The sequence below is a fragment of the Trematomus bernacchii genome, unplaced genomic scaffold (genome assembly GCF_902827165.1).
Source record: "Trematomus bernacchii unplaced genomic scaffold, fTreBer1.1, whole genome shotgun sequence".
Taxonomy (NCBI): Eukaryota; Metazoa; Chordata; class Actinopteri; order Perciformes; family Nototheniidae; genus Trematomus; species Trematomus bernacchii.
The window spans coordinates 21,520,677-21,536,561 of record NW_022988043.1 but is presented as its reverse complement, the minus strand read 5'-3'; the positions used below and the strand labels follow the sequence as shown (position 1 = coordinate 21,536,561).

At 38.1% G+C, this 15,885-nt stretch overlaps 1 protein-coding gene across 1 annotated transcript in view; it reads left to right on the top strand.

Annotated features, from left to right (window-relative positions):
• The first annotated feature begins 5,844 nt into the window (after window positions 1-5,844).
• Window positions 5,845-15,885, top strand: part of prdm6 (PR domain containing 6) — a 124,218-nt gene continuing 114,177 nt past the window's right edge. The window contains exon 1 of the mRNA XM_034118736.1: window positions 5,845-6,496. Within this exon, the coding sequence (XP_033974627.1) occupies window positions 5,845-6,496 (652 nt within the window). The remainder of the gene's footprint in view (window positions 6,497-15,885) is intronic.

The following is a 15,885-nucleotide window of genomic DNA, read 5'->3' as shown; positions in this document are numbered from 1 at the left end:
ATAAATGTATTGGATTAAAATTACATTATTTACCTTTTAAATGTAGAGTGGAAGTATAGCATAACGTGGAAATACTCCAGTAAAATACAAGTACCTCAAAATTGTACTTAAGTACAGCACTTGAGTTAATGTACTTGGTTACTTCCCTCTGATAAGTACACATGTTATAATGATAATCCTAGTTGCACCATTGACTTTCGGTTCAAAGCTCCTCAAGATAAATGAATAGAAATATGAGAGGCTTCTCAAAATCACAGTTTTACTTTTCCTGAGAAGAAACCTTTGGTGCTTGTGAGACTGATGCCGCTCTTTTTCTCATTAGCACGACATTGTTACCGGTATGTTTAACCTCTTCTGGCTCAAACTGGTATTTGAAAAACCTGCAGTATAGGCATAAGTTCAGAACAATTATTCCAGGCTAGTAGGTGGCGATGAAGTCTACAGCAACAACACACCACATGTCAGAGAACAACATTCTGAGCATACGTCAGCTTTATTTCCTTTGGCGATAGTAACTTATAAAAACACAACAATTGTAGCCTATTATTTATTAATTAAAAGCTTTTCAAAACCTTATTCTTCCACCTTTTTTAACACTTTCACGGCACATGACCCGAACCAAACGGAAACAATCCGTTAGTTTGTCATTGGTGTTGTTGTTTTAGACACATGTGCATGTTTAAGCAGCAATGGGAACATCTTTTTTAAAATGTGTTTTTTTACAGAGGTTTAAATGCTGGAAATAGGACAGATGCATAAGGCAGTTGTTTTGATTTGTTTTGACGTGCGCTGTTCGACGGCGTTGTGTTTTGGCCTTCAGAAGGTGCTTTAGAAATCTCTTTTTAATTACATACATTTCTGTTTGTGTGTGCTGGACATTCAAATAATCAGAGTAATTTCAAATTATACTCAAATTCAAAATTTGTTCGACTTCAGAAAGCAAACCATTCTGACCGTTATGACGTTTGAGGGATATTGAGTCAAAATCGGACGAAGGATGTCGTGACTTATTAGCTGGTGTGACACCATCTTGTTTGATATGTAAAAGAATAAACTGCTATTTCACATAACGTAATTTACTTAAAAAAAGCTTTTCCAAGCTAATAAATGAGGTAAATGTTGGCAAACAAGTCTGTATTTATTCCACTCTTCAATAACTTTGTGGCTGGCTAGCACGTATACACTTGCCAAGCACAGTATCTCATCAATTATCACAGAAAGTAATCCCTTTATCAAGAAACTTGAATTTTGCAAGGATGTGTGGATGACTTTTGCCATGGCACTTTTTGGTTTGACCTTTATGACCCCATGATATCTGCCTGATTATGCTCTGCCCGAGAGACGTATGGATGAAACAAGTCAGTTGCTATTTGTTTTATTCTATGTATAGTGTCGTAGTGGTAGCCAACAAAACGGCAGGATCTAGGGCTCCTCACAGCGTACAGACTTGCAGGCTCTTTTGCGCTCAAGTTGGTAAGTAGAAGGAATTATAGTAGATCCCTGACCCCTTACCCATCCTTTTTGAAGTTGTGTAAGAAGCCGATTGGTTGGGGTCTATCTTACAGTCTGCTATATGGCGCTGGGCCAAGTCATGAATGACTATGTTGTTGACTTATCAACACAGGGGCTATCTCGTTATGGCTTAGCCGGTAGAGTGAGTTATCCACTTGAGTTCTTGGCTGCTCGTGTCGGCGTGTCGAAGCGTCCTGGGGCCTTTCACTGAACCCAAATTGCCGCCCATGGTTAGGCCGGCAACTTCCTTTTTAGCCTGCTTACTTCTGGAGCCATTTTCAAAATAAACTCCAGACAATATCCAGAGAATCAGGACTGCACATTGTCCGGAGTATCGCTTTCACTTGACAGGGGACTTTCCGTGTCAGAAACATTCTAAATCACTTAATAAAACTATTTTTGATCAGAAACATTCTGAATGACTGGAAATACTCCATTTGGTTCAGGCGAGGAGAAGTGCCTGGATTTGCAAGACGCAAGACCAGCAGTGGATTTCACTGCGGTCGCTATAGCCAGTCATTGTTTGGTCATGAACAACCTCTCTCTCTCTTGTCGTTCCTTGGATTTGTTGGCTTTTACTGATAAGAATTCCCGAATCATCTCTTCAATTTCAATTTAAGTCAATTTCATACAGTCTTCCTGTAAACATCCCTCTTTTCTTTGTTTCTTTTCTTTATGTTTTGTGTCAGCCACAAAGGAATTTTGATCAACACACCTACTTGCTGGCACTGAATTCTCTGGGCATTAACGGCTCTGTTCACAGACGGACTGAATTGGACATCAAGTCACCTAAGCAGTAATGACCTGGTAGGTTAAAGTTTCTTTAGTGTCCAGTCCAATGGATTGGACAGTTGCATTCTCACATACGTCTATGTCTATATCATTTCAGGGTTAATTGCTTGTGTGAGAGGGGCTTTGAGTGTTTGTGAATGGTGAATGCTAGTCCAAAAATGAGAAGAGACCATTTAACATGAAGTATGATAAGGGAATTAGCAAAGAGGTTGGTCATTGTTGGTTATGTTGGACAAACTAAATTACAGTGATTAATGAGACTGCTTACTAGCCAAATTTATAATCCCTAAATGTTAACAGTTCTCCGGTCCCAGCTGTGTGCATCACTTTTTACTGTCCCTGTTTCCATGGTGTTTTGAGCTTCTTGTAGCATTTTGAACTTACAGGGTTTCGTTTTAGTAAACTCTGCGCATGTGTTGTCAAGTTGGTGAAGATGTTTCTTCATTTGCATGTGTTTTGGCACATTTGTGTATTTATATTTGCATAGTTTTTTTTACATGCAGCCCGTTTCTCCTTATAGAAATGTTTTGGGCCGTAACATGTTTGCCCCTGTTGGCTACCGTACCAAATAATTAAATTAACACAGGACCCTATAACATGTTAAAAGGCTGCAGAGTATTAATTAAAATGTTTTTAGGTAGTCTTTCTGAAAAACCTTTGTGCAGCGCGTTTTTCCACATGAAAATGTTTTGGGCCATTGTAGCGCGTTTGCACCTGTCGGCCACCATAGACCAATTTATTAGAAACTTTTAAGAAAGTAATGGCTTACATTCTATGGTTTATCACTTAAGTGATGGGGTGGGGGGGGTTGTTCGGTGCCTTGCTCAAGGGCACCACGGCAGGGCCCAGGAGGTGAAATTGTTGATTCCTTCTTCTGGTCTGTAAGAGGAATGCAAAACTGGTAAAAAGATTGTTTTTCTTTGATAAAAAAAAACAAAACAGCACTACTGACTCATTGAAAACTAAAATGAAAGACAAGTTCCTTATGTCTCTTTAGCCTATGCTATTCAATAATGTGCGGACAGACAGTATCTTTATCCTTTGAATAAGCGTAGATCAATATAAGATATACAATACAAACATAAAGACAACACAGAACTACTGTTCAAGAACTGCAAAGCCCATACATTACATGTTACAGTCTAATCAACCTGTAGATGGATTACTGTGGTACATAGAGTAACACACAGGTTATGTGTGTTGATCTGATCATATAGCGTCAATACACATCATTCAAATCAAATGTAACTGAGCTGTATCTGTACAGGAGAAGAAACAGAAAAGCGAAGGGGAAGGCTGAGACTTGAGAAAAGGAACACAGGAAAAAAGAAGATGGGGAAAAGAAAAGAGGAGAAAGGAAAGAGTGAGAGTAGAGAAAGAGACTGAGGGAGAAATAATACGTGTGAATTAGAGGGGTGGGGGGACTGTAGGAGATAAGGGGAGGGTAAAGGGCAAGTGAATGGAAGAGAGAGAAGGAGGGAGGGAGGGAGAGAGAGCCTCGCGCAGCAGTCGCTTCGGTAGTTTTGGCTCCGGAGACGCGCAGGACGCAACGAAGTGTCCCGGCTCCCATCGATGGTTCACCGCAGCCCGGAGGAGGGAACAACCTTCCACCGCTGCCCGGAAATCAGCGCAAAGGAGACGCAGACACCCTGACCGCAGTAAGCCTCATCTGCGCTTCAACAACTTTCACATAACATCCCGAGAAACTCCGGGGAAACCCAGCGGAACGTTCCCACCTCTCTACCCGCCCACCACTGCCTCTATTCGGCCACGGACAGCACGCCGGACCGCCGATCTGACCTGGACTTAACCGGACCTATTTATTTATTCTGATGAAACTTTTGTGCTCTGCGTGGTTACCAGCGTAAACTTATCCGAAGTGTGCGTGAGTGCGCGTGAATGGTTTTATTGCTTTTATTTGGTGCGTTTTTTGCGCTTGGCGTGCGTAAAATCGGCGCTGAAACATCCATCCGAGACCGAGACAGCGGAGCAGAGCAGGCTGAAGCGGAGGGTGAACCAGACTAAAGTCAGTTTACACAGTGATTTGTTGGCTATAGAGCTTATACACATTGTATGTCTGAGAAATAGCGTTCGCCAATATACTTTTCTGGTAATTATTTTTGGCATAATGGGTAGAATAGAAAATAGATTTAGAGATGTGATAATGTGAAATGAAATATACTCACGAAAGTATTAAAGTTATAAGATCATTTTATGAAATACTTTTTCTGCTAGAATTAGTAATTCTGATGCTTAAATGTGATCAAATGTACCATATTTATTACAGCTTTTAAATATATAAATAGGGGCAAATGTAACTTTATTTATACACGTTTATCATAGAGGTAAAACAATAGTGTCAGAGAGAACTGAAACAACCTGTCTGCACATCTTAAACTCAAATAGAAACATACTGTATACTAAACTATTTACCAAAAATATTCAAATGTATTTATTTTAATCAGAAACATATGAAAGTTGATACTCAGTTGAAGTGAAATCCTGCAGGCTGTTAAAATGAAGAGTAGGCTATCAGACCTAATAAACAGTTTAGAACTACTGGAAACGTTAACATAATGTCAACATAGGGGCTACATACTGTATTGGTCCTTTTTTTACCAACATTTACATTTAAAGTTAGATTTCTACTTCTAATTTGATCCTTTTTAGCTCAGTTTGAAGCATATGTTTGAGAGTCAAGGTCATTAACAGTAAGGAAACTATGTGAAACCAGACTGCGCTAAATGCATACAATTCTATAGAAATTAAGAAACCTTTATAATTAGGCTCATGCACCAAATAATCACTTTAAATATTGAGGCTTTTGTTTGGATTTAATTTGCTCCACTTAAAAATGTCAATGTATTACAATTAACAGTGATTCATTATTCATATCTATCATGTATTTAGATTTTCATTTATGATCCACCAAATGTCTCAAATTGACACAACAACATAACCACATGACCAGACTCAGGAGAATAAAGATGTATGTGCATGTTCAAATTCTGCGTCTCATGTGTTCATGTTGCAGATTTCACACAAACTCTATGTGGTTCAGGATGAAACAAATTGGCTGAGGTGCTCCTTTTTAATCCTGAGGTCAAACCCTTCAAATCAGGTGGAGACCTGTGCGATGTGGCTCAGCACCCCACAATGAGAATTTAATGTGAGTGATGAGGCCGTAAATATGCTCAGCATGAGCTTCACACCTTGGGAGTACATTTAATGCTAACACACATTTTTATTTATCCTATAAAGTCTGAAAATGTGATTTTAATTTGTAAATACAGAGATGTATGTGATATATTTGTCTCAAATGTGATAAATCTCTCACCCTAAAAAACTTGGTATATCAAGATGTTCATTTTTCTGCGTCCCGAACTTGACACAGTGTTGTGTTCACTTCCTTAAATCCACCGTGAATAGATTTGATCCGCTGTGTGTCCCGTACATGTCTACATCCTGCCCTGACCTCTTTAACAATGATTGACACCTCCTCCCCTCTGCTCCCCCCCCCCCCCCCCCCCCCCAGCAGCCATGCTGAAGCCAGGTGAGCCCAGCGGCTCGGCCTTCCTGAAGGTGGACCCGTCCTACCTGCAGCACTGGCAGCAGCTCTTCCCTCAGGCGCAGCTGAAGGCTCCTCTGGCCCCCCTGCCTCCACCTGACCGCCTCTCCATGCCCATGGACAGCCTGCGCCAGTCCCGCCTGCACAGCCACCTCCTGGCCTCTTCGCACTGCACCTCCTCTTCTTCTTCTACGGCCTCCTCAACGTCTTCGTCTTCAGCAGCTGGAGCAGCTCTCACCCCGTCCTCCTCCATCTCCATCTCCAACTCGGCGGGGATCTCCCAGCTACCCGTCCCCCAGCAGATCGCACTCTTTGGGCAGGCGTTGGCCCCGGTGTGTGGAGGACCAGGAGGAGGAGGAGGAGACCTCATGATGGTGGTGCCCCCGGAGAACCGGCAGGGTCACAATCCGATGGCGGGGCTTCTCCATCAGGCCAAAGAGCTGAGCTGCGGGGGGGTTGGGGTGGTGTCATCCAGTGTGAAGAGCAGCTGTGGAGGAGAGGAGGGCGGAAAAGGAGCGTCGGCCAGGTTCAAGCTCACGTCAGAGGAGCTGGACTACTACCTGTACGGACAGCAGAGGATGGAGATCATCCCTCTGAGCAACCACACAGGAGAGGTCAACAACCGTACGTACACACACACACACACACACACACACACACACACACACACACACACACACACACACACACACACGTGTGGTTACGCTTTTATATTCCTTAATCCTCAGATAATATTCCCAAAAGGTCATGGATTGTGTCCCTGGTGATCAGCCGTGACTTTTGACCTTTTGTCACTATATTTATCTCCTCAAGTTCCTGTAATATATTCATATAGTAAATAATATTCCCACATAGTTTTATATTGTTCTCTGTCATGTTCAGCAGTGAGTTGGTACCTTGTGACGTTTGATTCTTATTTACACAATTATATAAATGTACTATAATAAAGCAACAGAAATATTTATATTATTTTTTATTTGAGTATTTCTGTAATATTCCAATAATAGTTGGTAGTGGTAATCAATTGCGTTGTTGTCATTTCAGACAGTGTTTTAAAGTATTTTTATAACTACATCATTGTTGTAATATATTTCTACATAGTTCTTAATTTATTTTCAGTTTGTTATGGTTTATTGAACTTTAACTAAGCTGTTTTAATTATTTTTCAACTACAAAAACATAATTTAAAATGATAATTTCCCGACAAGCTATGTTAAGTTTTGGTCAAAGCAGCTGTAAATTCATAATTACTTTATATAATATTTTATTAAGCATTAACAACACTATTCACAATACTTCTAAAACATGTATCTATTCCAGGCTCCACCAAAACTTACTCAAGCCTTCATTGCACCTAACAGAAATAAATCATTAAGAAAAAAAATGTTTTTAATATATTGTTCCCACTTTAAAACAATTTTCACCAGAGTAAAATACAATACATAAAGCTGTAATAGGACATTCATTTGGTCATTAGTTGTAGTGTGTGTTTTTGGGATGTTACAGTTGGTTAGACAGCTGCAGTGTTGGACAGTAGGAGGAGGGTGTGTGTGGGGGGTTCAGAGGTCAGAGGTCAGCAGCAGTCTGCCCTGGGGTTCAAACCCTCAGACAGCAGCAGCAGGCCTGCAGCACAGTCAATATTAAGCACACTTTATTTAGATTTCATTTAAATAATCATCGGGTTTTAGACCTGTCTACCTTTACATAGTCTTTTAACTTTTTCGTTCTGTTATGGAGAACATGTGGGATAATTATTAATTTGACTTAAATTAAAATGAAAGAGATTGATTAATAAATATTTACGTATTATTTCACTTTTTCGCGTTTTAAAAAAAATAGTAAACTGCGTTCAGTTTATTAAGTTCATGTATTTTTATTTTCGTTTTTATTTTTCATTATTTTCTGAAACAGTTAAGACTACTTTTCTTAAAATGTTTTACTCTGTTATTTTCAGTTTTCAACTCCGCAGTAAAATAATAAAAACACTGTTTTCTTTATTCCGCGTGAATTGATCAAACTTATTTTATTACTCTGATCTCCGCTTTGTGTGTGCGCGTGCGTTTTTCATGCATCACGGGCGCTCTGTCAATATCTGTCCACGCACACACACATACAATCAAACGCACACACACACACACAGACACACACCATCGCTTTCATGTTTCAAAGCTGCGACACGGAGGTGCGTTTGATTAGTTAACTCAGCATGTCCCGTTACACACGTTAAGTCTCCCCTCAGCGGGTGTGTCCGGTTTCACGGCACCGAACACTCCCGGTTTGAGCCGAAGTCCCCACTTCCCGCTGTGCACGTGGAGAAGATCAAAGTGAAGTCTCGTGTCTGTAAGTTGGCACTCTTTAATGTTTAAAAGTCGTGTTTTAGAAGCTTAACATTTTACTTTTTGTGCCCGTTTATATTTGACTTACGATAGCCTATATTAGTGTAACAATGTAGGCTAATACTCCAATAATTGTTTTTGTTAATGTTCAATGTTGATTAGCCTACGTTTCTTTCTCCATTAATATAATAACTGGCCTTTAATCAACACCAACATAACTTCCTTAGATGCGAATCCATGGCCTATAGCTGTCGTTTTATGAGCTTTATACATGTTTTTTTAATTCGGTTTTACACTCACGAAATTATGATATTTCCGTCACGTTTCCTTAGGGAATTTATTGTTGCATCACCATTGTTTTTTTTTAAAGTATACGCTATAGTTCAGTGTGTCGCGTCAATGTACGGTTTGTTTAACATCATGGGATTTTTTAAATATATAAATACAGCTTTTAAACGATTCGTTTAATATCTCAATAATATTAAAGTGCCTTGTGTTGCATGTCAGGCTTCTCTCTTTAAATAGTGCGTCAGGCCTATAATAGCCTCTATTAAAGATGACTGTGGGCTATATCATCGTATTGATATATTGTTTTCCAATAATAGCCTATGTGAACTATTTCTATTGGAGCTTTGAGTCGACTGTAGTTCTTTTAAACTCGTTTGTGTATTTAATTTGATCTACCGCGGCATTTAGAGGGGATTGGTAAACATATTCTGAATATTTATAATATATGCGTTTATCCTGCTACAGCGGTGTCAACAAGCTTATATACTGCTATAATTCTCCTCCTATAATAACCCTATAATATAAGGTCATAGGTTCACGCTGTGACATCTGTATCGAAACTTTTTTATGAAGTGAGTGTCGCTGTTTTTGGTTTCAGGCAGCCGCGATCCTAAACATCAGTGTGTGTGTGTGTGTGTGTGTGTGTGTGTGTGTGTGTGTGTGTGTGTGTGTGTGTGTGTGTGTGTGTGTGTGTGTGTGTGTGTGTGTGTGTGTGTGTGTGTGTGTGTGTGTGTGCGTGTGTGTGTGTCTATATGAGCGCTCCTCGCTGTATATTCCGCGGTGATAAAACGGACCATCAGCAGTAATCTGCGTCGATACGCGCCGGCAGGGCCGATGAGGGATGGTGGGACAAGCAGGAATTAATTGCCGTATATAGTTTTGTGTTTGCGGAAGAGTGTGTGCGTGTGTGAGAGAGAGAAGGGGACAGAGTGAGGGGGGGGGGGGGGGGGGGGGGGGGATTCTGGGAGGACAGGGAGAGGAGGGGAATCGATCCACCGGCCACCGGCCCGCTATTTATCATCCCAACACGGCCGTATGAGGTCTCTGGGGTGTGTGTGTGCGTGTGTGTGTGTGTGTGTGTGTGTGTGTGTGTGTGTGTGTGTGTGTGTGTGTGTGTGTGTGTGTGTGTGTGTGTGTGTGTGTGTGTGTGTATGGGGGGTGTCTGTATGGGGGTGCAGATAAAGCAGTCTCACACACTCTCTCTCCCATGTGTCACCTGTCAACCTTGATTATTATTTACACTAATAATAATAGTAATAATATTAATAATAATTGTCCATATAAGATCAAAACGACTAAACACATTTGTCGTAATGACGATTTAATCTCTCTATTTAAGCTTCTTTCGGTAACTGCAATGTTTTTTTCAAATATTTATTTCTTTATTCTATTTCATTTAAGATTGCATATTAAATAAATAAGTATAGGCTATTTCAGCCAAGTCCGACTTTCTGTAATTTTGGATGCAATAACATAATAGATTCAAGATCAATTTTATTGTTCTGCAAAATACCGAAATGGTAAAGTTTTTTATAGGAATAGTGTGATTTTGAATCATAGGCTTATTTAATTGCCTTCATATTGTAGAGAAATCAAATTAAAACAAATGTTTATATTAATAAATAAGTTATACAATTTGGTGAATTTCTTTTTTAAAGTGTTAGTTCCACTTCCATGAAGTTGGGGGACTTGTGTGATGTTTAACATATACTGTAGATAAAACTCAAAGCAGCCTTAGTCCCTCATATGGGTCATCTCCCACCAAAAAAGAAAGCCTGATCATGTCAGTTATGACATCATCAGGGTTTCTTCCCTTTCAGACTTGGCAAAATGCCCCAGAGACATTGAAAGTGTTATCAAACTGTTTTTACAGACAGAGTAGTCCTTCTTTTAGTGCTTCATTAAATACCTCCAAAATGGCATAGAGTTTGGTTGGTGGCTCGAGTAGTCGTAAGGGGGTTCATGAGATGTAGTACAGCCTTAAACACAATTAGAATTGGCTCTATTGTCTGATTTTGATCTCTTAATTAAAAGGACAGTCAATTTGGGATTGAAAGCTTTTTAGATATTAATACTTTAAATATGTTTTCTGACATATTTCAACTAATCCTTTTCAGACGACATATATTGCTAATAATATTTTGTAGCTGAAGGTTTAATATTTTTTACTAGGAAAATTATAAAAATGTATCCAGTTTAGGATTTTTTTCCAAAATGAAACATCCAAGTCCATAAATCAACTGTTTCCCTTTTAAGGAAGCACAAATTGGAAGAAAAATATAAAAATTCTGGAGTTTTTAAATTCAATATACAATTATATACCATTTATTATGTTCTGTTAGAGAAATACAAGTTATGACTGGAAGTTGTCAAACATCTGGGACAAATAAAAAAACACAGATCAACTCTTATAAGTTCCAGCCGCACTGGCAGCTTTAGTGTGATTTAATAAACTCGTGTTTTAAAACACACACACACACACACACACACACACACACATGCACACACACACACACACACACACACACACACACACACACACACACACACACACACACACACACACACACACACACACACACACACACACACACACACACACACACACACACACACACACACACACACACACACACACACACACTGATCTGTTTGTTGGTTTCCATCCGTTGTATCTTCGAGTCCCCAACTTCCAATGTGTTCCATGTTTAGAGGCAACATACACATAAAGCAGGGTTTGTCTAAACCGGGGAACCTCATACCAAAATGCAGATTTTCCCCGTAACATTTTAAAGCGAGGCCAGAAAACAATATTCCTGTTAGTCAAAAAATGATTTAAAGACCATGAAAATGTGAGATTTACAAAGTTGCATTCAGTGATGTCTGTCCAAACATCTCCAAGACACACTAAACCTCAACCTATTATTATTATTTTGTCCGTCTAATGAATGTAAATCCAATATTTTCTTTATCTTTTATCTCTTGTTTTGGTCTCCACCATCTCCTGAGGGAAATGTGTGTTTGTTTAGCTGCTAAATGCTACGCTTTGTTCCCTAGCTAGGTTCTAAATGTGTCAGTGGTGGCGCATTGAATATACAGTGGCTTTACCAGAGCTTGTTTGATGAACAAAAAGTGCCATAAAAGCCAAAATCAGGAGCTAAAAGGCTCAGATCTGTGGAGGTTTGGTCCGCGTGGGTTTATGGATTATAGAGCAGTCTCTCTGTGTGGTCCGTCCTCATCTGGACTTGCAGCTGTGTTGGAAACAAACGCAGTCATTAACAGCGATAGTCTTTATGAACTGTGATGGTTTTGTTGAGAAGGAGTCCAGGAGTTTCTTACAGAGCTTCGACCTTCTCTCTTTGTGATGGCAGAAAGTCAGGAAACTGTGTTTTCTTTTACACTCAAATTTAGAAATGGGAAGGGACTCAATTACAGTGACTGACATGTTAATGATGCGGATTATAGCCTGTGCTTTTAAAATACACGTCTATTAAGAGAGAAACATGTTTGAAATCAAGGTTTTTAGGAGGATTTATTTACCAAATAATCCTTATTTTGTGGATTAAGTATGCCGGCAGACTTTTAGCTGGAAACGGCGTTTGGTGCTCAGACTTCAGAGGCAGAGCGGAGCTGTCTAAACACTGGCGATGGATGTAACAGAATACTGAGTTTGAATGATGGGCAGCGAGGAGAGAACGCCATAACAAGTTCACAGCCAGTTCATCAGTCTGAACGAGGGAAGAGAAAAAAGGCTTTAACTAAAAGAGCTGCAAGAGGCGTTCGCTTCATTTACTGTGTATGTAGTGTCAGTATTAACCATAACCGATATCTTGTTGCACATGTGCTATAATCACATGTTTTTCAGTTATTTCACATCACATGATTTCTAGTGTTAAACAAATATTAACACATGTCAATTGACTTTTAGCTTCAGGTAAAATATTGTGGCCTTCAGCAGCAAATGGATGGATGTTTGCTAAGATGTACTGGAGATAGTTGATACATTATTACGTTATTTTAGTCAAGCAAAGACAAGTACATATGACAGAAAGCTCCAGAAAATGTTTGAAAGTGGAACTTTTTGAATGTTTGTCTTTGGTTACAAACCTCTCGAAAGCAAAAAAACTAAACAAAACTAAAAGTTCATGGATATATTTAAACTTATTGTAGATTTTCTATAAATATTACCATCCATATTTATTGTAACTTTTTTAAGTTAATATATTATAAACTTAATTAAATGATAAAAAAAATGACTGTATAGTTTATCATTCTTAAAGTTATCAAGTTAATATACATATTTGTTACTGCATCAAAGTAGTAGTATAGTGATATAAGGCCTACAATGTAGTTGTTGAAGTACTACAACTATTAAAGTCATGATTATTTTCCATTTCATTTGAGTTCAGTGTTCAGTATCAAAAACATTTAAATTAACCAGAATTCTCTCATTTAATGTCTGAACACAATCAGCTGTACATGAAATTTGCCTAAATGATTTTAATATAACATTCGTATTTTAAATCAGGATTAGTAAGTAAAACACAATGATGTGCAAAACATTGTTTTTACTGAACTCACCTGCAGTCTGTGTGTGCATTTTGTATGAGTGTGTAGTCGCTGAGTTTTCATGTCGTCTACATCGTGAAGCTGGACTCTTCACCGTCTCTCTGCACTTTTAGCTTTCTACTGAAGCTGTGAAAATAATCAGAGTTTGCCGCCGCGGACGGCCGATCACAGCTCATCTAGCCGACACTGTTCCCACCTGTAGTCTATGCACAATAAAAGTAAAACATTTTAATAGGTAGACTAATATTCACTCTTAATCAAATACATCTAGATGTAATTATTCTCTGTGTAAGAGTAGAGTGGTTGCACATTGGTGCTTGTATACTTTTCATCTGGGAAACACATGCACTGAAAAAACTGAAACGTTGACTTTAATTAAATGTATTATGTCAACAAATGTCACACAACTGTATTAGGTTAGTTGAAAGCAATCATATTAAGTTGAACCAGTTAATACAGTTATGTGAAATCGGTTGACAAAATACATTTAACTAAAGTCAACATTAAAGTTTTTTCAGACAAGATATTTATCCTGGCATAATTGTTTTACATACTTTGAAATGCTAATGTTGTATTAGAGTAAAACAAATGAATGCCTCCATGATCTTCCTGAGATAATTCAAAGCAGAAGGTAATTCCTTGATCTTTGAATCACAACGTATGGTCTTCACCTGCTGATTGAGAACATAAGATGTGGCTGACAGCTCTTGGAAAATAATGATAAAGAACCAGTGTTGGAAAGTAACCAAGTACATTTACTCAAGTACTATAGTTAAGAATTATTGTGTATGTTGTACTTACTTCTTTTTCACTACAACGTGATAGCAAGTACTGTAGTTCACTCCACTAAGTTACAGCATTAATTCCTCTTCAGGTTCATATAGTTTCTACAAAAATTAAATCGACTAATAAATGATGATGTTCTATTATGGATTCAGATAGCATGCAGCATAACAAGTCCTTACAATTAGCTCCACCTTTAACAGCATTAGATTTAAAATGATGAACACAGTAATAGATAATAAATCACAATCTACTGCTGAACATAAAATGCCAACATACACAACATACAAATATTTATTTAAAGCAACCTGTTGGTTTTTCATCCTTGTCGTTAATTGCTTACAATTCTAGCATTGTGTACATGTTTTGTTACCATTGTACATGTGATCATCTTTATTGTTTATATCAATCTTGTATTTGGACTCTTGTCTACTTTCTTCTGCAACTGCTGCACAACAATCTTTCTTGGAACAATAACAGTTTAATCTTATCTAGGGCTGCACGATTTGGTGAAAAAGTCATATTGAGATTATTGTGGACAATATTGCGATTTGCGATTGAGATTTAATCAACAAAGTGTAATATGTACTTGCTTGGTCAGGGAAAGGAAAGAGCACAGACAAATGATCATTTTGAAATCTGTATTTCTCAAAGAATCATAAACAAATACAATAACAAAAATATCTTAGTAGTAGGCTACTGTTTTGAAAATAATTTAGAATTTGACCAAATAAAATAAATACCAAAATATATCTTCTTTGATTTAAAGGTTTTTTCTGCATACTTTCTGCACTACTATACAGTAAATATAAGAAAACATACACATTTTCATAAAATAAGACATCTGAATGCCCAAACAAATGAGGATGTAACAGAAAAAAGAGCAAGTAACACAATGGGACATATTGTGTGTAACCTCTACAATTGGAACAACATATGTTAAATAAAAGTGATACTCAAAGTATCGCCATATTACAGATGTACCATTTTTGTTGGCCACCAATGAACCTGAAAAGGATATTGCATTGTTTTTGTTACTTTCATTGCTATTGTATACATTTCTTAAACGTAATTTAACTCAACTTCCTGTTTTATTTAGACATGCTTTTATTCTGAAGGCGACATTGCGCTATTAACAGGAAGCTACTGTTCCCAAAGAAAATAACTTGAAGGAGATGAACGGAGATAAAGTAAATACATTAACGGAGATATCCACATTTAAATACGGCGATATCAAAATAAAACATTTACATTAAGTATCCCCCGAAGAGACACAAGGTTAGTGTTAACTGTAATATAAAAATGTGTCCTGATTCGTTTATACTGTTTTATAACTCTGCAATCTTTTTGCAGTTCAATTGTTTAATGGTATGCTAAAGTGATGCTAATATGGATAAAGTAGGGGTGTCCAAACTTTTTTCACCTAGGGCCACATACAGAAAAATATGCGATGGGCTGGGCCACTCACTAGAGGTATACTGCCTCATAAGTTCAGTTATAAGTTAGCAAAATCAATCAAATGAAGGTCAATTATGCTTGTGAGTGTTGGCAGCTCATCCCTTAAAACAGAAGCCTCATTAGATTGATTATAATAAGGAGAAATAGGAATGGTGTATTTCAAGCTTGTTATGTAAATAAGTCATTGGGCTTTTTTCTTATCAACTAAGATACCTTAGAAAATGTTTCCAAATGTAATTGACTGAATTTATTTGAAAAGTGGTCTTATTAACACATGAATACTACTATGTTTACATTTATATTTAAGAAGTACAATATAAGACAAGCAAAAGTTCAATTTGTGGGCCATATTTTTTTAATTTGCTGAGGGCCGATTCAAAATGGTCGCATTTGGCCCCCGGACCGTAGTTTGGACACCCCTGGGATAAAGCTTAAATGTATTTGTTGTTTTGTGTCTTTGTATAGCTCTTACGTTGATTTTCTGAGTTTTCAATAAATTCAAAATCATCAGTCAAGTGTACGGCCATCTTCCGGAGGGATATGCTGCACTTGGTGTTCCGGTTTCCTGTTGTTAGCATT